Source organism: Hemiscyllium ocellatum, chromosome 7, assembly GCF_020745735.1.
Source record: "Hemiscyllium ocellatum isolate sHemOce1 chromosome 7, sHemOce1.pat.X.cur, whole genome shotgun sequence".
NCBI classification, from domain to species: Eukaryota; Metazoa; Chordata; class Chondrichthyes; order Orectolobiformes; family Hemiscylliidae; genus Hemiscyllium; species Hemiscyllium ocellatum.
The window spans coordinates 165,163-188,797 of NC_083407.1; the positions used below are offsets into that span (position 1 = coordinate 165,163).

General features: G+C 44.4%; 1 protein-coding gene across 2 annotated transcripts in view; it reads left to right on the forward strand.

Moving 5' to 3' along the window:
* xrcc5 (X-ray repair complementing defective repair in Chinese hamster cells 5) overlaps positions 1 to 23,635 on the forward strand; it is a 344,097-nt gene that overhangs the window by 104,584 nt on the left and 215,878 nt on the right. For both annotated transcript variants that reach the window (XM_060827769.1, XM_060827770.1), the window contains one exon: positions 10,549 to 10,671. In XM_060827769.1, the coding sequence (XP_060683752.1) occupies positions 10,549 to 10,671 (123 nt within the window). The remainder of the gene's footprint in view (positions 1 to 10,548; positions 10,672 to 23,635) is intronic.

Below are 23,635 nucleotides of genomic sequence, written 5' to 3' on the forward strand. Positions count from 1 at the left end.
TGGCGACACTGTACACTTCTCACTGTGCATGCATACTGTGTCCTTGAATGCACGAGACAATAAAGCTTAAATCAGTAAATCAAAGATTTAAATCAGAGTGCTGGAAGTTGAAAGGAAAACCCATGGGAATTGTTAGCGATCATAAGTGAGTCCGAAAAGGAAACTTAGAAGAAAAAAGCCACTGATCAGAATGTAACTTTATCTAAGGTCTCTTAGTTGCAGTTGGTCACTGGGGCATGAGTGCAGAAGAAATGCACATGGTAGATTAGAGACATAAAAGGTGTTATGGACCAGGCCAGACCCCTCAACATTTTAAGATGGTAGTCCAGACCCTAACTTGTCTGGTTGCTTCAGGCAGGTGTAAGTTGGATATCCAAGGAGCAATGCAGCTGGTCAAACCATTTGGCTTCATGTAAAACAGAATTTATTTACCCATTGCCGAAGAAAATGCAAACAAAAGAAAACAGAATTTAGAAGAAACTGATTTGAAGACCTGACCAATGCAATATCCCTCGCAATCTAACGAAGAGCTGTTCCGATTTCCTGCAACATACCATAAACACACCCCTTGGCAAAAAGGTAAATTCAAATTGGGTTCTTACAGGAGATAGAGATGGCAGAGAGAATCAGCTAAGGAACATTTGCTGAAGCGTGGAACCTCTTTTCACTCCAGCAGTTTCTCTTGGTCCCTAAGTAAAAGCTAAACCTAACTAGTAAAACCCTTGAACTAGGAGAACTGGCCATCCCCCTTTCATTGTACAAGTATTTTAAAACTAATCTAAAAGCACTTTTCCCTGATTGTTGCCTTAGGCAGTATTTGTTAGCCATAATGAAAATGGCCTTATCCCAGACTAATCTGAACCTCTGCCTTTTACAACCCCTTTTGAAAAAAATGGATGACATAGAATCATTGAGATGTACAGCATGGAAACAGACCCTTCGGTCCAAATCGTCCGTGTCAACCAGATATCCTAAGTTAATCTAATTCCTTTTGCCAGCACTTGGCCTACATCCCTCTTAAACCCTTCATATTCATGTGCCCATTCAGATTCCTTTTAAATGTTGTAATTGTACCAGTCTCCACCACTTCCTCTTGCAGCTCATTTCATATACACACACCAGCCTTTGTGTGAAAAAGTTGCCCTTAGTTCTCATTTAAATCTTTCCTCTCTTACCCTAAACTCACGCTCTCTAGTTCTGGATTCCCGCAACCCAGGGAAAAGACCTTACCTAGTTACTGTATCCATTATTCTCATGATTTATAAACCTTTATAAAGTCACCCCTCAGCCTCCAGCACTCTTGAGGAAACAGCTCCCGTCTATTTAACCTCTCCCTATAGCTCAAACCCACCTACCCGTATAAATCTTTTTTGAACCCTTTCAAGTTTCACAATCCTTCCTATAAAAGGGAGACCAGAATTGTGCACAAGATTCAAAAAGTGGCCTAACCAATGTCGTGTACAGCCTCCCAACATGACCTCCCAATTACTTTACTCATTGCTCTGATCAATAAAAGAAAGCATGTTAAATGCCTTCTTCACTATCCTATTTACCTAAGACTCCAGCATTGTCACAAGGGTTATTATTGAAATGCAAGACAACTCCATTTCATTCAAAGGCAGCATTAAACTGATAACTCTCTTTAAAGGCATTGAGGGGCTAGTTAAATGTTTTCTTATACTGGAGAGTAATTATAAGCTAGACTAGTAGTATTATTGCTCTACTAATGCAGAGACCCATTAGTGTTCTGGGGATCTGGATTTGAATCCCACCATAGAAAAATCCATCTAGTTCACTAATATCCTTATCAGTTCTGGCTTACATGTGACTTCGGACCCACAGCCTCTGGGCAATTAGGGAATGGCAATAAATGCTGGCCCAGCCCGTAATGCTCACAAGCTGTAAATGAATGAATAAAATACAGGACACTGGTGAGACTGCGTGCGTGCACTGCATTGGTTACCTTATTTGACGAAGAATGTTAAAACATTGGAGGTTGTTTGGAGGAGGTTTAAGAGTTGAAATAGATAGGTTATTTTGAGGAAAGGCAGGATAGTCTAGGCTTATTTTCACTGGAATTTAGAAGAGTAAGAGGTGAATTGATTGATGTTGAGGGATCGTACAATCTATAACTAGGGGTTGCTTTTTACAACTGAAGAGATACTGTTTTAAAATAAAGATTAGGCAACTTTTTCTTTGAGGTTTGAGAGTCTTTGGAACTCATTCTGAAAAGGGAGTGGAAGCAGAGTTCTTGAATATTTTATGGAAGAGGCAAATTGATTCTTGTTACACATGAGGTTGAAAGGTTATTGGAGGTTGGTGAGATGGTGGATTTAGATTTGAATCAGCCACTGAATGGTGCAGCAAGTTCAAGATGCAGAATGGCTTGTTCCTGATTTGTATGTTCATACATTTGTATTTGCACACAATTGTAGAAGCTGATAGGAAAGGTCAACTAGACAGTTAATAAAGTACATGGAATGCAGCCTTCATAGAGGAGATGAAAGATGAGGCGTTTGATTAAATATATTGTGACGATACTGTGCCTTTAAGAGTTGTGTTCTGTTCTGCTTCTCTTGCAGAGTGGTTTGGTTGCGTTGGTGCCAAGGTGTCTCCTCCTAGCAGGCAGTTTGTAAATAGCTATGGGTTTCTCCTAGAGTAAGACAACAAACTTCAGTAGGCAAATCAGGCTTACACAGACCTAGAGGACTTCAGTTGTGCTTTCAGTTGTGTTTTTTTTTGTTACATAGCTGCTGGAGACAGCTAGAGTTGTCCCTGCTGCGAAGTTGAAGACTTAGAGAGTTTTCATATTTGAAATCAGAAGGGTCAAATTGTTTCTTTGTTTTTTCTATTGGACAGAGAGACAGCATATAAGAATAATAACTGTTCTACTACATTGCATTTTGCAAAAGGGTATGTTAGTGGGATGCTGCCTGTATTGGAACATTTGATGATTAGTCGTTCAATAATATACTGTCTTGTTAAGTATGTCAATAGTACAAAGATATATGGATTATTTTTTGCATTTTAATTAGAATCAAGTGTATTTTGACTAAAGCTTAGTGATGGACCAATTGAATCATATCTGGAGAACAATGCATTATACTTCCTTGTAAAACAAAATAAAAATTACCAAATAGGCTATCTCTGTAATATGTTTTGAGGGGGAAACTGGCCTGGTCTCTTACAAACTCGGGACTCATCACGGGTCAAAATCTGTCATTCTAGGTTGGGTTTAGGATAATTGGATTCAAAATGTGAGAAACGAAGCTCACTGTTCAATAATTTCAGTCAGAGTCAAATTCTGAAGCAGTCTTTATTCATACGTTCTTGCAAGCCTGGTGACCACACAATAGGCACACTTCTGAATAATTTTATTGCACATTTATGCAGTTTTCTATGAGCCCCTCTGTACCTCCCCTTTTGCGTCATATGTGACAGTTGTATTGCTCTGTGTATCTGCTAATCTAATTGGCTTACCATATCTGTCTGTGGCCTGTTGTTAGCGTGCAACCCCTCCTCCTCTTGATAGCTGGGTCTTATTACTTTTGCTGACACAACACTGGGTCTTATTTGGTTATCTTGTTCATACTAACTCCCTACGTGCGTGACAATTGCAACTGTCATGTCAATACATCTGTTTCTACCAGTTTACCACCTCCCTTTTCGGTTAGTTATTTCTTGGTGTATACCCTCATGATTCGGCCTTGCGATTTTTGCAGAAACAACATTCGCAAGCGCCTCTCACAAAAGACAGTGTGTAGTGAGTGTTGGTGTTCTCTTTTAGAGTCATAGAGTTATAGAGATGTACAGCATGGTCCAACCTGTCCATGCAGACCAGATATAGAACATAGAACATAGAAAAATACAGTGCAGAACAGGCCCTTCGGCCCTCGATGTTGCGCCGACCAAAGTCTACCTAACCTACACTAGCCCAATAACCTCCATATGCTTATCCAATGCCCGCTTAAATGTCCATAAAGAGGGAGAGTTCACCACTGCTACTGGCAGGGCATTCCATGAACTCACAACCCGCTGAATAAAGAATCTACCCCTAACATCTGTCCTATACCTACCACCCCTTAATTTAAAACTGTGTCCCCTAGTAACAGCTGACTCCATTAACAGAAAAAGGTTCTCAGTGTCTACCCTATCTAAACCCCTAATCATCTTGTACACCTCTATCAAATCTCCCCTAAACCTTCTTTTCTCCAATGAGAACAGCCCCAAGTGCCTCAGCCTTTCCTCATATGATCTTCCTACCATGCCAGGCAACATCCTGGTAAACCTCCTCTGCACTCATTCCAATGCCTCCACATCTTTCCTATAGTATGGCGACCAAAACTGCACACAATACTCCAGATGAGGCCGCACCAGAGTCTTATACAACTGCAACATGACCTCAGGACTCTGGAACTCAATTCCTCTACCAATAAAGCCCAGTACACCATATGCCTTCTTCACAGCTCTATTTACTTGGGTGGCAACTTTCAGAGATCTGTGTACATGGACACCAAGATCCCTCTGCTCATCCACACTACCAAGTAGCCTACCATTAGCCCAGTAATCCATCTTCTTGTTACTCCTACCAATGTGAATGATTTCACACTTAGCTACATTGAACTCCATTTGCCACCTTTCTGCCCAGCTCTGCAACTTATCTATATCCCGCTGTAACCTGCCACATCCTTCTTCACTGTCCACAACTCCACCGACTTTCGTGTCATCCGCAAACTTGCTCACCCAGCTTTCAAGCCCCTCCTCTAGATCATTTATAAAGATGACAAACAGCAATGGTCCCAAAACAGATCCTTGTGGAACACCGCTAGTAACTGCACTCCAAGATGAACCTATTCCATCAACTACTACCCTCTGTCTCCTTCCAGCCAGCCAATTCCTAATCCAAACCTCTAATGCACCCTCAATGCCATACCTCCGTAGTTTTTGCATTAGCCTACCATGGGGTACTTTATCGAACGCCTTGCTAAAATTCATATTCACCACATCTACTGCTTTACCCTCGTCCACCTCCTTAGTCACCTTCTCAAAGAACTCAATAAGGTTTGTGAGGCATGACCTGCCCTTCACAAAACCATGCTGACTATCCTTGATCACATTATTCCTATCCAGATGTTCATAAATCCTATCCCTTACAATTCTCTCTAAGACTTTGCCCACAACAGAAGTGAGACTCACTGGCCTATAGTTACTCGGGCTATCCCTACTCCCCTTCTTGAACAAGGGGACCACATTCGCTATCCTCCAGTCTTCTGGCACTATTCCCGTAGACAATGATGACATAAAAATCCAGGCCAATGGCTCTGCTATCTCCTCTCTAGCTTCCCAGAGGATCCTAGGATAAATGCCATCAGGCCCAGGGGACTTATCTATTTTCATCCTTTCCAGTATTTCCCAGACCTCTTCCCTACATATCTCAAGGCCATCCATTCTAATCACTTGTGACTCAATATTCACATCAGCAATAATGTCCTGTTCCTGAGTGAATACTGACGAAAAGTATTGATTTAGTGTCTCTCCAATCTCCTCCGCCTCCACGCACAACTTCCCACTACTATCCTTGACTGGACTGATACCTACCCTAGTCATCCTTTTATTCCTGACATACCTATAGAAAGCCTTTGGGTTTTCCCTAATCCTACCAACTAAGGACTTTTCATGACCCCTTCTTGCTGCTCTTAGCTCTCTCTTTAGATCCTTCCTGGCTACCTTATAACTCTCAATCGCCCCAACTGAACCTTCACGCCTCATCTTCACATAGGCCGCCCTCTTCCCTTTCACAAGGGATTCCAATTCCTTATTAAACCACGGCTCCCTCACAAGACCCTTTACTCCCTGCCTGACTGGTACATACTTATCAAGGACACCCAATAGCTGTTCCTTGAACGATCTCCACATATCATTTGTGTTCTTCCCTTGAAGCCTATTTTTCTAATCCACGCATCCTAAGTCATGCCTCACCGCATCATAATTTCCCTGCCCCCAGCTATAACTCTTGCCCTGCATTGCACACTTATCCCTCTCCATCACTAAAGTAAAAGTCACCGAGTTGTGGTCACTGTCCCCGAAGTGCTCACCTATGTCCAAGTCTAACACCTGGCCTGGTTCATTACCTAGAACCAAATCCAGTATGGCCTCACCTCTTGTTGGCCTGTCTACATATTGTGTCAGGAAACCCTCCTGCACACATTGGACAAACACCGACCCATCTAACGAACTCGAGCTATAGCTTTCCCAGTCAATATCTGGGAAGTTAAAGTCCCCCATAACAACCACCCTGCTACTTTCACTCTTCTCCTGAATCATCCTCGCAATACTTTCCACTACTTCTCTCAGACTATTGGGAGGCCTGTCGAAAACTCCTAACAAGGTGACCTCACCTTTCCTATTTCTGACCTCAGCCCAAACTACCTCACATGGCAAGTCTTCCTCCATCGTCCTTTCCACCGCTGTAATACTATCCTTGACAAGCAATGCCACACCACCCCCTCTTTTACCCCCATCTCTGACCCTGCTAAAACATTTAAACCCTGGAACCTGCAACAGCCATTCCTGCCTCTGTTCTACCCACGTCTCTGTAATGGCCACAACATCAAAGTCCCAGGTACCAACCCACGCTGCAAGTTCACCTACCTTATTTCTTATACTTCTGGCATTGAAGTATACACACTTCAAGCCACCTTTCTGTTTACAGGCACCCTCCTTCGAGATCGATGCCTTGTTCCTAACCTCCCTACACTCAAGGTCCTGTACCATAAAGCTACAGTCCAGGTTCCCATGCCCCTGCAGAGTTAGTTTAAACCCTCCCAAAGAGCACTAGCAAACCTCCCCCCAAGGATACTGGTGCCCCTCAGGTTCAGGTGTAGACCATCCTGTTTATAGAGGTCCCACCTTCCCCAGAAAGAACCCCAGTTGTCCAGAAACCGGAATCCCTCCCTCCTGCACCATCCCTGTAGCTACGCATTTAACTGTTCTCTCTCCCTATTCCTCGACTCTCTATCACGTGGCACGGGTAACAAACCAGAGACTACAACTCTGTTCGTTCTAGCTCTGAGCTTCCAACCTAGCTCCCTGAAAGCCTGCCTAACATCCTCACCCCTCTTCCTACCTATGTCGTTGGTGCCAATGTGGACCACGATCTGGGGCTGCTCCCCCTCCCCCTTAAGGACCCGGAAAACACGATCAGATACATCACGTACCCTTGCACCTGGGAGGCAACATACCAATCGTGAGTCTCTGTCGCCCCCACAAAACCGCCTATCTGTGCCCCTCACTATTGAGTCCCCAATAACTATCGCTCTACCTTTCCCCACCCTTCCCTTCTGAGCAACGGGGCCAGGCTCCGTGCCAGAGGCCTGAACCTCATTGCTTACCCCTGTTAAGTCATCCCCCCCACAAGTATCCAAAACGGTATATTTGTTCTTGAGGGGAATGACCGCAGGGGGTCCCTGCACTGGCTGCTTCCTCCCACTCCCCCTCACTGTCACCCATCTCTTTATAACTTTCGGAGTAACTACTTCCCTAAAGCTCTGATCTATGACCACCTCTGCCTCCCGAATGATCCGGAGTTCATCCAACTCCAGCTCCAGTTCCCTAACACGGCCTTGGAGGAGCTGGAGATAGGTGCACTTCTTGCAAGTGGAATCAGCAGGGACGCTAATGGCTTCCCTCACCTCATAAATGTTGCAAGAGGAACATTGCACTGCCTTCGCTGCCATCCCTCTAAAACGTAAACTTTAAAAACTAGATCTAAAGAAACAAACAAGCAAAATGCAGCACTTACCTGCTTACCACAACGGGTCTTATTATTAGGTTAGAGGAGGAGGGCGGGCGGGAGGCTCTACCCCTGTAGTGCCTCGGGTTCCTCACCTGCGTGCTTAAATAAGAAAAAAAACCCTTCCCAGGTAACCTAGCGCGACACTAGCTTCCGGGTCCGCTAGGCGCTTAAGAAAACTTTAAATTTTAACTGTTGAAAAACACTAACTGGACTATACCCGCGACTTCAAAAAACACCACCAGACAGCCGTTACCTGCTCCGCCGAGAGATATCCAACCCAATCTAGTCCCACCTGCCAGCACCTGGCCCATATCCCTCCAAACCCTTCCTATTCATATACCCATCCAAATGCCTCTTAAATGTTGCAATTGTATCAGCCTCCACCACATCCTCTGGCAGCTCAATCCATACACGTACCACCCTCTGCATGAAAAAGTTGCCCCTTAGGTCTGTTTTATATCTTTCCCTCTAGTTCTGGACTCCCTGATCCCAGGGAAAAGACTGCCTATTTATCCTATCCATGCCCCTCATAATTTTGTAAACCTCTATAAGGTCACCCCCCAGCCTCTGACGTTCCAGGGAAAACAACCCCAGCCCGTTCGGCCTCTCCCTATATGTTGTATTTGGTTGGTTTAAATAGAGAATGCCTTGTTCAATCCTGGCTCTTTCAGTTGCTGATAATTTCCTTGGTATGGAAGAAGTCACTTGGGGTGGTTTAAAGAAAGTGAGTAAAACAAAACTTTTGGTGTCTTTGTACATACTTAAGGCTGAAATAGAAAGATCCTAACTCAGCAGAGAAAGCAAGCGTTAAGGGGAAAACACAGGAAAGTGAACATGGTTCTATTGAATGGAGGAGCGGGCTCAGGGAATCAAACAGCCAACTCCTTTTCCTATTTCTTATGAACATAAACAAGGAGAAACTTTCCAATGGCTCATTTTCCAACTGTATTGAATAATTTCAAGTCATGAACTCTGTACCCCATTATGGATTAATTCTTTTCTTGCCATGTGCTGATTTGCATTTGTACAAATGTTTGCATTGTTCTGGCATTCACAGTCACTCTAATGGAATGCTTTAGGTAAAAAACAATGACTGCAGATGCTGGAAACCAGATTCTGGATTCGAATGGTGCTGGAAGAGCACAGCAGTTCAGGCAGCATCCGAGGAGCAGTAAAATCGACGTTTCGGGCAAAAGCCCTTCCATTCTGCTACAACCATTTCCACGCTGCCTCTTGATCCTTGATATTTTTGTCACATGATCTTTCTGAGCCACTACCAGATCCCAGACCTTCACTTTTCTGAATACCACTCTCCCAAATTTAAAGCACATATAATCAATCGCATTTCCACTTGATTCAAATGTTGCCTTTTCTTTTGCCTCTCTTCACAGATACTGCCAGACCTGCTGAGTATTTTCTGTACCTTGTTTCATTGCAGACTTGTAGTCTCTGATTGTTGTTTTTTTTTGTTTTAGGGTAGGTGCAGGTTTTGTGGAGCATTCAGCTGTTCGGCTAAATAATCTGCCTCTTTGTGTACTTCCAATGCAATTCTATGTATGTACATTGGTTCCACGCCTATGAACATTTAAAACTCTTAAAGCAACTGGGAATTCTATAATCCTATAAATCAAACCATTTTTCTTTTCCAGTTCCCATTGACCCAGCCTTACATTCAGCCATCTAAACTTGAAGCACTAAGAGAAGACTCCTCTTAAAATCTTGCAGAGGAAACCACATAGAATTGCTAAGCAGCCTGATCCTGCACTTCCCTGATATTCAAAGTTGGGAGAAGATTTGTAGCTCGGGTGCTCGTTGTTGTGGTTCTGTTCGCCGAGCTGGGAGTTTTTGTTGCAAACGTTTCGTCCCCTTTCTAGGTGACATCCTCAGTGCTTGGGAGCCTCCTGTGAAGTGCTTCTGTCTTGTTTCCTTCAGCATTTATAGTGGCTTGTCTCTGCCGCTTTCAGTTGTTAGTTGCTGTCCGCTGCAGTAGCCGGTATATTGGGTCCAGGTCGATGTGTTTGTTAATGGACTCAGTGGATGAGTGCCATGCCTCTAGGAATTCCCTGGCTGTTCTCTGTTTGCCTTCGCTATAATAGTAGTGTTGTCCCAGTCAAACTCATGTTGTTTGTCGTCTGTGTGTGTGGCTACTAAGGATAGCTGGTCGTGTCGTTTCGTGGCTAGTTGGTGTTCGTGGATGCGGGTTGTTAGCTGTCTTCCTGTTTGTCCTATGTAGTATTTTGTGCAGACTTTGCATGGGATTTTGTATACTACGTTGGTTTTGCTCATGCTGGGTATCGGGTCCTTTGTCCTGGTGAGTTGTTGTCTGAGAGTGGCTGTTGGTTTGTGTGCTGTTATGAGTCCTAGTGGTTGCAGCAGTTGATCAACAGATGCCTAAGGGAAAGACAACGGAACGAGGACATGCCGCAACCCAAAGGACTAGCCACACTACCATACATTAGGAGCATTTCCGAACTGACAGCCAGACCACTGCGACCCTTAGTAGCCACACACACAGACACCCACTGCAGCTGACAGCAACTGACAACCGGAAGCGGCAGAGACAAGCCACTATAAATGCCGAAGGAAACGAGACAGAAGCGCTTCACAGGAGGCTCCCAAGCACTGAGGATGTCACCTAGACAGGGGACGAAACGTTTGCAACAAAAACTCCCAGCTCGGCGAGCAGAACCACAACAACTTCCCTGATATGATTTGGCTGTACTCAATTAGTTTTATTTCATTTTGTCTTTCAGGGGAAAGAAGTATGACAAGTTACATATTGCAGTATTCACCGATCTGAACAGTCCTTTCAGTTCCGACCAGTTTGATGCCATAATAAGTAGCATGAAGAAATTTGGAATCACACTGCAGTTCTTGTGAGTATTGATCATTGTATTCTGTTCAGATCCAGTGTGTGTTTGGTAAGATTGGCCTCCAGTTGGGGGCAGAGTATTGTATGATAGCAGTAGCTCAGTTAACATCTCTGTTTTAAGCATACTGAATTACTGAGTTTCAAATCCCTTTGGGGTGGAGAATTCCAAAGATTCACTATCCTCTTAATGAAGAAATTTCTCTGGTTCCTAAATTTGCAGAATCACAGAATTGTGTAGGAGCAAAAGGAGGTCATTTGGCTCATTGGACCTAGGTATATAGAACATAGAACAGTACAGCACAGAACCTGCCCTTTGGCCCTTGATGTTGCACCGACCTGAGAACTAATCTAGGCACATCCCCCTACACTATCCAATCATCATCCATAGGCTTATCCATGGACTGTTTAAATGCCCCTAATGTGACTGAGTTAACTATATTGACAGGCAGGGCATTCCACACCCTCACCACTCTCTGACTAAAAAACCTCCTCTGACATCTGTCTTAAATCTATCACCCCTCAATTTGTAGCTATGCCTTGTCGTACAAGCCAATGTCATCATCCTAGGAAAAACACTCTCACTGTCCATCCTATGTAATTCTCTAATCATTGTGTATGACTATTAAAGTCCCTCTTAGCCACCTTCTCTCCAATGAGAAGAGATCCAAGTCTCTCAGCCTCTCCTCATAGGACCTTCACTGCAGACAAGGCAACATCCTAGTAAATCTCCTCTGCACCTTTTCCAGTGCTTCCACATCCTTCCTGTAACGGGGCGACCAGAACTGTACACAACATTACAAGTGCGGCCACACTAGCATTTTGTACAGTTGCAGCATGACATCACGGCTCCAGAACTCAATCCTTCTACCAATAAAATTTAGACACCGTATGCCTTCTCAACAGCATAGAACATGGAACATTACAGCGCAGTATAGGCCCTTCGGCCCTCAATGTTTCGCCGACCTGTCGTACCAATCTCAAGCCCATCTAACTTACACTATTCCATGTACATCCATATGCTTGTCCAATGACGACTTAAATGTATGGCAAATCTACAGTTGCAGGCAAAGCATTCCATACCCTTACTACTCTCGGAGTAAAGAAACTACCTCTGACATCTGTCCTATATCTATTACCCCTCAATTTAAAACTATGTCCCCTTGTGCTCGCCATCACCATTCTTGGAAAAAGGCTCTCCCTGTCCATCCTATCTAACCCTCTGATTGTCTTATATGTCTCTATTAAGTCACCTCTCAACCTTCTTCTCTCGAACACAAACAGCCTCCAGTCCCTCAGCCTTTCCTCGTAAGACCTTCCCTCCATACCAGACAACATCCTAGTAAATCTCCTCTGCACCCTTTCCAAAGCTTCCACATCCTTCTTATAATGCTGTGATCAGAACTGTACACAATATTCCAAGTGCAGCCGCACCAGAGTTTTGTACAACTGCAGCATAACCCCATGGTTCCGGAAGTTGATCCCTCTATTAATAAAAGCTAAAACACTGTCTGCCTTCTTAACAATCCTGTCAACCTGGGTGGCAACTTCCAAGGATCTGTGTACCTGGACACCGAGATCTCTCTGCTCATCTACACTACCAAGAATCCTACCATTAGCATTCCGGTTACTCCGACCAAAGTGAATCACCCCCCACTTGTCCGCATTAACCTCCATTTGCCACCTCTCAGCCCAGTTCTGCAGCTTATCTATGTCTCTCTGTAACCTACAACATTCTTCGTCACTATCCACAACTCCACCGACCTTAGTGTCGTCTGCAAATTTACTAACCCACCCTTCTACACCCTCATCCAGGTTGTTTATAAAAATGATGAACAGCAGTAGACCCAACACCGACCCTTGCGGTACACCAACCTCACTATCAACCCTGGGTGGCAACTTTCAGGGATCTACCTACATGGATTCCAAGATCCCTCTGGACATCCACACTACCAAGAATCTTTCCATTGACCCAGCATTCTGCCTTCCTGTTATTCGTCCCAAAGTGAATCACATGTATCTGCATTGAATTCCATTTGCTGCCTCTCAGCCCAACTCTGCAGTTTGTTCAAGTCCCCCTGCAACCTGCAACATTCTTCCGCACTGTCCACCACTCCACTGGCTTTAGTGTCACCCATCCACATATATCTGCGTTCAAGTCATTTATAAAAATGACAAACAGCAGTGTTCCCAAAACAGATCCTTGTGGCACATCACTTGTAAGCGGACTCCAGGCTGAATATTATCAACCACCACTTGCTGTCTTCTTACAGAGGTTCATGTCTGATAAACCTGATGTTTTTGAAGAGGTGACTAAAATAGTGGACAGGGGAGGAACAATGGATGTTGTTTATGTGGATTACCAAAAGACATTTGATAAAGTAGCTATCAGAGACTGGAATTGAGGGAAGATTACTGACATGGCTGGAAAAATGACTGAGTAGCAAGTAACAAAAAGTAGGGATAATGGGTAGGTACTCAAATTGGCAAGATATGACCAGTGATCCCACAGGATCTGTGTTAGGGCCTCAATCATTCACATTAAAGTAGCGCCTCTACTTACGAACTTAATCTGTTCCGGGACCCAGTTCGCGAACTGAATCAATTTTTTCCCATTGTTCGGATAACATAAGAATGCTTGGATGGCTGTTCAGAGTGCACGCGCCAAAGACAATGAGATCACATGGGGCCCAAGGTGGGTGGGCGGCACGGTGGGTGGGCAGCACGGAATACTCTGTCCTTGAATTTTTTCAGAGGGGCAATAAACTGGGCCAGGCTCCAATCAGTCTGGTTTGGTACAGAGATGAAAAAGGATTTTGAGAGGTCTTTTTGTTTATATGTAAACAGATGAGATCTCAGGCCAATGTGGTTATGTTTAAGAAGTGACGTGCATAAAGAAAGGGGGTGCTCAGCTCCAGCTGAGCTGAGCAGTCTTAGTTCAGTTTTGAACTGGTTGGAAGTTGTGTGAAAACTCTCTCTTTTCTGCCTTTCAACTTCAATCTGTAAGCATATGTTCCATTTATACTAGCTTTTAAAGGGAGTTTGCTTGTTGGGACAGTTGAGTATATTTGGAACAGTATAATTAAGTCTAGTTGGACAAGTTGAATTCTGTTGTGGTTCTGTTCGCCGAGCTGGAAGTTTTTGTTGCAAACGTTTCATCCCCTGGCTAGGAGACATCATCAGTGCTCTGGAGCCTCCTGCGAAGCGCTTCTTTGATGTTTCTTCCGGTATTTATAGTGGTCTGTCCTTGCCGCTTCCGGGTGTCAGTTTCAGCTGTCCGCTGTAGTGGTTGGTATATTGGGTCCAGGTCGATGTGTTTGTTGATGGAGTTTGTGGATGAATGCCATGCCTCTAGGAATTCCCTGGCTGTTCTCTGTCTGGCTTGCCCTATGATAGTAGTGTTTTCCCAGTCGAATTCATGTTGCTTGTTGTCTGAGTTTGTGGCTACTAGGGATAGCTGGTCGTGTCATTTCGTGGCTAGTTGATGTTCATGTATGTGGATTGTTAGCTGTTTTCCTGTTTGTCCTATATAGTGTTTTGTGCAGTCCTTGCATGGTATTTTGTAAACTACATTAGTTTTGCTCATGTTGGGTATCGGCTCCTTTGTTCTAGTAAGTTGTTGTCTGAGCGTGGCTGTTGGTTTGTGTGCCGTTATGAGTCCTAAGGGTCGCAGTAGTCTGGCTGTCAGTTCTGAAACGCTCCTGATGTATGGTAGTGTGGCTAGTCCTTTTGGTTGTGGCATGTCCTCGTTCCGTGGTCTTTCTCTTAAGCATCTGTTGATAAAGTTGCACGGGTATCCGTTTTTGGCGAATGCCTTGTATAGGTGTTCCTCTTCTTCTTTTTGCAGTTCTGGTGAACTGCAGTGTGTTGTGGCCCTTTTGAATAGTGTCCTGATGCAGCTTCGTTTGTGTGTGTTGGGGTGGTTACTTTCATAGTTTAGGACTTGGTCTGTGTGTATTGCTTTCCTGTATATCCTATAGGATAGAACAGGACAACACGCCGCAAAAAAAACGGCACTAAAAGAAAAATGGCCAAACTAACACGCAACAAAGAGGACACTACAACACACACCTGGGATAAAAACCTCTCCCACAAACAGCTCACAGACATGGAAAGAACAATACTGGCCAAGGGACTCAACTACAACCACAGGGATGCCAAGACAGCAGACTTCCTAGCAGCACTGGAATGCACACTCAGGAACAATGGACTGACAGAAGAGACACAACAAACAGTGAGACAAACTGTCGTACCCATGATGATAAGGAAAAGACAAACACATAACCTCAACACCAAGGAGAGGGAAGCACTGAAAGCACTAAGAAACGATAAGAAATACAGGAAAGCAACACACACAGACAAGTCCTAAACTATGAAAGTAACCACCCCAACACACACAAACGAAGCACATCAGGACACTATTCAAAAGGGCCACAACACACTGCAGTTCACCAGAACTGCAAAAAGAAGAAGAGGAACACCTATACAAGGTATTCGCCAAAAACGGATACACGCGCAACTTCATCAACAGATGCCTAAGAGAAAGACCACGGAACGAGGACATGCCACAACCAAAAGGACTAGCCACACTACCATACATCAGGAGCGTTTCAGAACCGACAGCCAGACTACTGCGACCCTTAGGACTCATTACGGCACACAAACCAACAGCCACGCTCAGACAACAACTTACTAGAACGAAGGACCCGATACCCAACATGAGCAAAACTGATGTAGTGTACAAAATACCATGCAAGGACTGCACAAAACACTATATAGGACAGACAGGAAGACAGCTAACAATCCACATACATGAACATCAACTAGCCACGAAACGACATGACCAGCTATCCCTAGTAGCCACACACGCAGACAACACGCAACATGAATTCGACTGGGACAACACTACTATCATAGGGCAAGCCAGACAGAAAACAGCCAGGGAATTCCTAGAGGCATGGCATTCATCCACAAACTCCATCAACAAACACATCGACCTGGACCCAATATACCAACCACTACAGCGGACAGCTGAAACTGACACCCGGAAGCGGCAAGGACAGACCACTATAAATACCGGAAGAAACATCAAAGAAGCGCTTTGCAGGAGGCTCCAAAGCACTGATGATGTCGCCTAGCCAGGGGACGAAATGTTTGCAACAAAAACTTCCAGCTCGGCGAACAGAACCACAACAACGAGCACCCGAGCTACAAATCTTCGCACAAACTTTTTGAATACCTATTTTTGTGTTATCTGCAAGTTTGTCGACAATGGATTTCCTTCCTTCCTCTAAGTCATTAATATATATTATAAACAGTTGTGGTCCAAACACTGAACTCTGTGGAACCCTATTGGTCACAGGATATCAAGTTAAAAAAGAACCCCTTATCCCTACTCACTGTTTCCTGCCCATGAGCCAATTCTCTATTCTTGTCACTGTACTACCTCTAATACTGTGGGCTCTTAAAGTCATAGAGATGTACAGCATGGAAGCAGACTCTTCGGTCCAACCCGTCCATGCCAACCAGATATCCCAACCCAATCTAGTTCCACCTGCTAGCACCTGGCCCATATCCCTCCAAACCCTTCCTATTCATATACCCATCCAAATGCCTTTTAAATGTGTCAATTGTACCAGCCTCCACCACTTCCTCTGGCAGTTCATTCCATACATGTACTACCCGCTCCATAAAGAAGTTGTCCCTTAGGTCTAAGGAGAGGGATAAGTGTGCACTGCAGGGCAAGAGTTATAGCTGGGGGCAGGGAAATTATGATGTGGTGAGGCATGACTTAGGATGCGTGGATTGGAAAAATAGGCTTCAAGGGAAGAACACAAATGATATGTGGAGATTGTTCAAGGAACAGCTAATGGGTGTCCTTGATAAGCACGTACCAGTCAGGCAGGGAGTAAAGGGTCTTGTGAGGGAGCTGTGGTTTAATAAGGAATTGGAATCCCTTGTGAAAGGGAAGAGGGCGGCCTATGTGAAGATGAGGCGTGAAGGTTCAGTTGGGGCGATTGAGAGTTATAAGGTAGCCAGGAAGGATCTAAAGAGAGAGCTAAGAGCAGCGAGAAGGGACATGAAAAGTCCTTAGTTGGTAGGATTAGGGAAAACCCAAAGGCTTTCTATAGGTATGTCAGGAATAAAAGGATGACTAGGGTAGGTATCGGTCCAGTCAAGGATAGTAGTGGGAAGTTGTGCGTGGAGGCGGAGGAGATTGGAGAGACACTAAATCAATACTTTTCGTCAGTATTCACTCAGGAACAGGACACTGTTGCTGATGTGAATATTGAGTCACAAGTGATTAGAATGGATGGCCTTGAGATATGTAGGGAAGAGGTCTGGGGAATACTGGAAAGGATGAAAATAGATAAGTCCCCTGGGCCTGATGGCATTTATCCTAGGATCCTCTGGGAAGCTAGGGAGGAGATAGCAGAGCCATTGGCCTTGATTTTTATGTCGTCATTGTCTACGGGAATAGCGAATGTGGTCCCCTTGTTCAAGAAGGGGAGTAGGGATAGCCCGAGTAAATATAGGCCAGTGAGTCTCACTTCTGTTGTGGAGGGCAGGTCATGCCTCACAAACCTTATTGAGTTCTTTGAGAAGGTGATCAAGGAAGTGGACGAGGGTAAAGCAGTAGATGTGGTGTATATGGATTTTAGCAAGGCATTCGATAAGGTACCCCATGGCAGGCTAATGCAAAAGCTACGGAGGTATGGCATTGAAGGTACATTAGAGGTTTGGATTAGGAATTGGCTGGCTGGAAGGAGACAGAGGGTAGTAGTTGATGGACTAGGTTCATCTTGGAGTGCAGTTACTAGCGGTGTTCCACAAGGATCTGTTTTGAGACCATTGCTGTTTGTCATTTTTATAAATGACCTGGAGGAGGGGCTTGAAGGCTGGGTGAGCAAGTTTGCGGATGACACGAAAGTCAGTGGAGTTGTGGACAGCGAAGAAGGATGTGGCAGGTTACAGCGGGATATAGATAAGCTGCAGAGCTGGGCAGAAAGGTGGCAAATGGAGTTCAATGTAGCTAAGTGTGAAGTCATTCACTTTGGTAGTAGTAACAAGAAGATGGATTACTGGGCTAATGGTAGGCTACTTGGTAGTGTGGATGAGCAGAGAGATCTTGGTGTCTATGTACACAGATCTCTGAAAGTTGCCACCCAGGTAAATAGTGCTGTGAAGAAGGCATATGGTGTACTGGGCTTTATTGATAGAGGAATTGAGTTCCGGAGTCCTGAGGTCAAGTTGCAGTTGTATAAGACTCTGGTGCGGCCGCATGTGGAGCATTGTGTGCAGTTTTGGTCGCCATACTATAGGAAGGATGTGGAGGCATTGGAACGTATGCAGAGGAGGTTTACCAGGATGTTGCCTGGCATGGTAGGAAGATCGTATGAGGAAAGGCTGAGGCACTTTATAAATTAGATTAGATTACTTACAGTGTGGAAACAGGTCCTTCGGCCCAACAAGTCCACACCGACCCGCCGAAGCGACAACCCACCCATACCCCTACATATACCCCTTACCTAACACTACGGGCAATTTAGCATGGCCAACTCACCTGACCCGCACATCTTTGGACTGTGGGAGGAAACCGGAGCACCCGGAGGAAACCCACGCAGACACAGGGAGAATGTGCAAACTCCACACAGTCAGTCGCCTGAGGCGGGAATTGAACCGTGGGGTCTCTTTTATATCTTTCCCCTCTCAACCTTAACCTATGCCCTCTAGTTCTGGACTCCCTGACCCCAGGGAAAAGACTTTGCCTGTTCACTCATCCGTGCCCCTCTTAATTTTGTAAACCTCTATAAGGTCCCCCCTCAGCCTCCGATGCTCCAGGGAAAACAGCCCCAGCCTGTTCAGCCTCTCTCTATAGCTCAAATCCTCCAATCCTGGCAACATCGTTGTAAATTTTTCTGAACCCTTTCAAGTTTCACAATATCTTTCCAATCAGGAGACCAGAATTGCACGCAATATTCCAACAGTGGCCTAACCAATGTCCTGTACAGCCGCAACATGACCTCCCGACACCTGTACTCAATACTTTGATCAATAAAGGAAAGCATACCAAATGCCTTCTTCACTATCCTATCTACCTGCAACTCCACTTTCAAGGAGCTGGGAACCTGCACTCCAACAGGAGTGTTCAGCAACACTCCCTAGGACCTTACCATTTAGTGTATAATTCCTGCTAAGATTTGCTTTCCCAAAATGCAGCACCTCGCATTTATCTGGATTAAACTCCATCTGCCACTTCTCAGCCCATTGGCCCATCTGGTCAAGATCCTGTTGTAATCTGAGGTAACCCTCTTTGTTGTCTACTACACCTTCAATTTTGATGTCATCTGCAAATTTACTAACTGTACCTCTTATGCTCGCCTCCAAATCATATATGTAAATGACAAAAAGTAGAGGACCCAGCACCGATCCTTGTAGCACTCCACTGGTTACAGGCCTCCAGTCTGAAAACTAACCCTCCACCACCACCCTCTGTCTTCTACCTTTAAGCCAGTTCTGTATCCAAATGGCTAGTTCTCCTGTATTCCATGAGATCTAACCTTGCTAACCAGTCTCCCATGGGGAACCTTATCAAACATCTTACTAAAGCCCACATAGATCTCATCTACCGCTCTGCACTCATCAATCCTCTTTGTTACTTCCTCAAAAAGCTCAATCAATTTTGTGAGACATGACTTCCCACGCTCAAAGCCATGTTGACTATCCCTAATCAGTCCTTGCCTTATCAAATACATGTACATCCTGTCCCTCAGGATTCCCTCCAACAACTTGCCCACCACCAAGGTCAGGCTCCCTGGTCTGTAGTTCCCTGGCTTTTCCGTACCACCCTTCTTAAAGAGTGGCACTACGTTGGCCAACCTCCAGTCTTCAGGCACCTCACCAATGACTATTGATCATACAAATATCTCAGCAAGAGGCCCAGCAATCACTTCTCTAGCTTCCCACAGAGTTCTCAGGTACACCTGATCAGGTCCTGGGGATTTATCTACCTTTACCCGTTTCAAGACATCCAGCACTTCCTCCTCTGTAATTTGGACATTTTGAAAGATATCACCATTTATTTCCTTACAGCCTATATCTTCCATATCCTTTTCCACTGTAAATACTGATGCAAAATACTCATTTAGTATCTCCCCCATTTTCTGTGACTCCACACAAAGGCCGCCTTGCTGATCTTTGAGGGGCCCTATTCTCTCCCCAGTTACCCTTTTGTCCTTAATATATTTGTAAAAACTCTTTGGATTCTCCTTAATTCTATTTGCCAAAGCTATCTCATGTCCCCTTTTTTCCCTCCTGATTTGCCTCTTAAGTATACTCCTCCTTCCTTTATGCTCTTCTAAGGATTCACTAGATCTATCCTGTCTATACCCTACCTATGCTTCCTATTTTTTCTTAACCAAACCCTCAATTTCTTTCGTCATCCAGCATTCCCTACAACTACCAGCCTTTCCTTTCACCCTGACAGGAATATACTTTCACTGGATTCTCATTACTCCCATTTTCCAGCTGTCTGTTTACCTGCGAACATCTGCCCCCAATCAGCTTTCAAAAGTTGTTGCCTAATACTGTCAAAATTGGCCTTTCTCCAATTTAGAACTTCAACTTTTAGATCTGGTCTATCCTTTTCCATCACTATTTTAAATCTAATAGAATTATGGTCACTGTTCCCCCACTGGCACCTCAGTCACCTGCCCTGTTTTATTTCCTCAGAGTAGGTCACGTTTTGCACCTTCTCTCGTAGGTAATCCACATGTTGAATCAGACAATTGCTTTGTACGTACTTAACAAATTCATCTCCATCTAAATCCTTAACACTATGGCAGTCCCAGTGTATGTTTGGAAAGTTAAAATCCCCTAACGTAACCACCCTGTTTTTCTTACAGATGGCTGAGATATCATGCTGCAACTATACAAAATGCTGGTGTGGCCACACTTGGAATATTGTGTACAGTTCTAGTCGGCCCATTACGGGAAGGATGTGGAAGCATTAGAAAAAGTGCAGAGGATGTTGCCTGGTCTGGAGGGAAGGTCTTATGAGGAAAGGCTGAGAGACTTGGGTCTGTTCTCATTGGAAAGAAGAAGGCTAAGAGGGGATTTGATAGAGACATACAAGATGATTAGAGGATTAGCTAGGGTAGACAGAGAAAGACTTTTTCCTTGGATGATGACATCAGTTGTACGAGAGGGCATAACTACAAATTGAGGGGTGATAGATTTAAGACACATGTCAGAGGCAAGTTCTTTATGCAGAGAATTGTAAGGGCATGGAATGCTCTACCTGCTAATGTAGTCAACTCAGCCACATTAGGGAGATTTAAACAATCCTTAGATAAGCACATGGATGATTTTGGGATAGTGTAGGGGGACGAGCTGAGAATAGTTCACAGGTCGGCGCAACATCGAGGGCTGAAGGGCCTGGTCTACGCTGTATTGTTATATGTTCTATCTCCTTACAAGTTTGTTTCTCAATTTCCCTCTGACTATTAGGGGGTCTATAATACAATCCCAATAAGGTTATCATCCCTTTCTTATTTCTCAGTTCCACCCAAATAACTTGCCTGGATGTATTTCCGGGAATATCCTCCCTCAGCACAGCTGTAATACTATCCTTTATCAAAAATGTCACCCCCCTGTCCCCCCCTCCTCTCTTGCCTCCCCTTTCTATCCTTCCTGCGTGGGTGGCACGGTGGCACAGTGGTTAGCACTGCTGCCTCTCAGCGCCTGAGACCTGGGTTCAATTCCCGACTCAGGCGACTGACTGTGTGGAGTTTGCACGTTCTCCCCGTGTCTGCGTGGGTTTCCTCCGGGTGCTCCGGTTTCCTCCCACATGTGCGGGTCAGGTGAATTGGCCATGCTAAATTGCCTGTAGTGTTAGGTAAGGGGTAAATGTAGGGGTATGGGTGGGTTGCACTTTGGTGGGTCGGTGTGGATTTGTTGGGCCGAAGGGCCTGTTTCCACACTGTAAGTAATCTAATCTAATCTGTAGCATTTGTATCCTGGAACATTAGGCTGCCAGTCCTGCCCATCCCTGAGCCATGTTTCTGTAATTGTTATGATATCCCAGTCCAATGTTCCTAACCATGCCCTGATTTCATCTGCCTTCCCTGTTAGGCCCCTTGCATTGAAATAAATGCAGTTTAATTTTAGTCCTACCTTCTCCCTGCCTGCCTGACTGTTTGACTCGCTTCTGTTCTCAACTGTGCCCATCTCAGATTGATCTCTTTCCTCACTATCTGGGTCCCACCCCCACCACCTTACTAGTTTAAATCCTGCCGAGCAGCTCTAGCAAATCTCCCTGCCAGTATATTTGTCCCCTTCCAATTTAGGTGCAATCTGTCCTACTTGTACAGGTCACTTCTACCCCAAAAGAGATTCCAATGATCCAAAAATGTGAATCCTTCTCCCATACACCAGCTCCTCAGCCATGCATTCATCTGCTCTGTCCTCACTAGCTCGTAGCACCGGGAGTAATCCAGATATTACTACTCTCTGGGATCTCCTTTTTAAATTTCTGCCTAACTCTCTGTAATCTCCCTTCAGAATCTTAACCTTTTCCCTTCCTATGTTGTTGGTTCCAATGTGGATAATGACCTCTTGCCGGCCCCTCTCCCCCGTGAGAACATTCTGCACCCTCTCTGAGGCGGTCCTTCATCCTCGCACCAGGGAAGCAACACACCATTCTGCTTTTTCGCTGCTGGCCACAGAAATGTCTGTCTGTACCTCGAACGTCTGTCTGTACCTTGATCTCTTGGAACCCGATGTACCCCTCATTGCATTAGAACCAGTCTCCATACCAGAAATTTGGCTGTTTGTGCTACGTTCCCCTGAGAATCCATCACCCCCTACATCTTCCAGCATACCTGTTTGAAATGGGTATATCCACAAAAGACTCCTGCACTCACTGCCTACCTCTCTTTATCTTCACAATCTACAGATCCAGAAAATAGCACAGTCTTATTCCACTACAAACACTGCCCCAGGTTAAATTAATAGTTATGGCTTATATTTTAAGTTTAATCAAGAGACATATCTCCAAAAACATATAATTAAGAAAAAAACCTACTCTACTCACTACTGCAGATTCTCTGTAGGCCACACTTCAAACAATGATTAACTTATCTGATTCTGTGCCGTGAACTTCGCCCAACAGTTCCTCCAAGATCAGTTGTGAATTTCACTGTTTGATCATTTTCCCAGATGCACTCCGATGTACCTCACCATGTGCTTCCTTTGTCTGTTCTTCTCCCTTTTAAAACTGTAGCTGTTTTGACTTTTTATTCCCAAAGTTCCAAAACAATGCAACAGCATATGAAACAGTAATTGCTGCTCCTGCAATTCGAGAAAATCACCTCCAGCACCTAAAATACCTCAAAAAAGGAGCAGCTGTTACAGCCAGACATTTTTCCGTCCTCCATCTTGGATTACCCAGAATCCTCCCAGAATTATAAATTAGTCAGACATGATTTCCTTTTAATGAAGTCATGTTGACTCTGCTTGAGTTGGTTATGATTTTCTAAATGTTCCCCTTTTACTTGATAATTGATTCTATTACATTTCCCTAACCCTAACCCTAACCCTAACCCTAATCAGTCTATAGTTACATGCATTTTGCCTCCTTTTCTTTTTAAATGGGAATGTCACACTGGTAGTTTCCCATCCTCTAGTACTTCTCCAGGACCAAGGATTCACTATCTCTGTAGCTACCTCTTTTAGGATCTGGGGATGCAGGGCTAGGGGACTTGTAAGTATGTGTAATATTACTTCTTTATGATGGTAATGGTACCTAATTCCTCCCCAATATTCTTTTGTGATAATGTAATATTTGAAATATCTTCTAAAATGGACCAAAGCAGCCTTCCTCAAAATATATTAACAAGGTAGCTTAGATCCTAACTTTTTCATATTTTAAAGGTAAATGTTATATGCTGTGTACCAGATGCAATAAAATT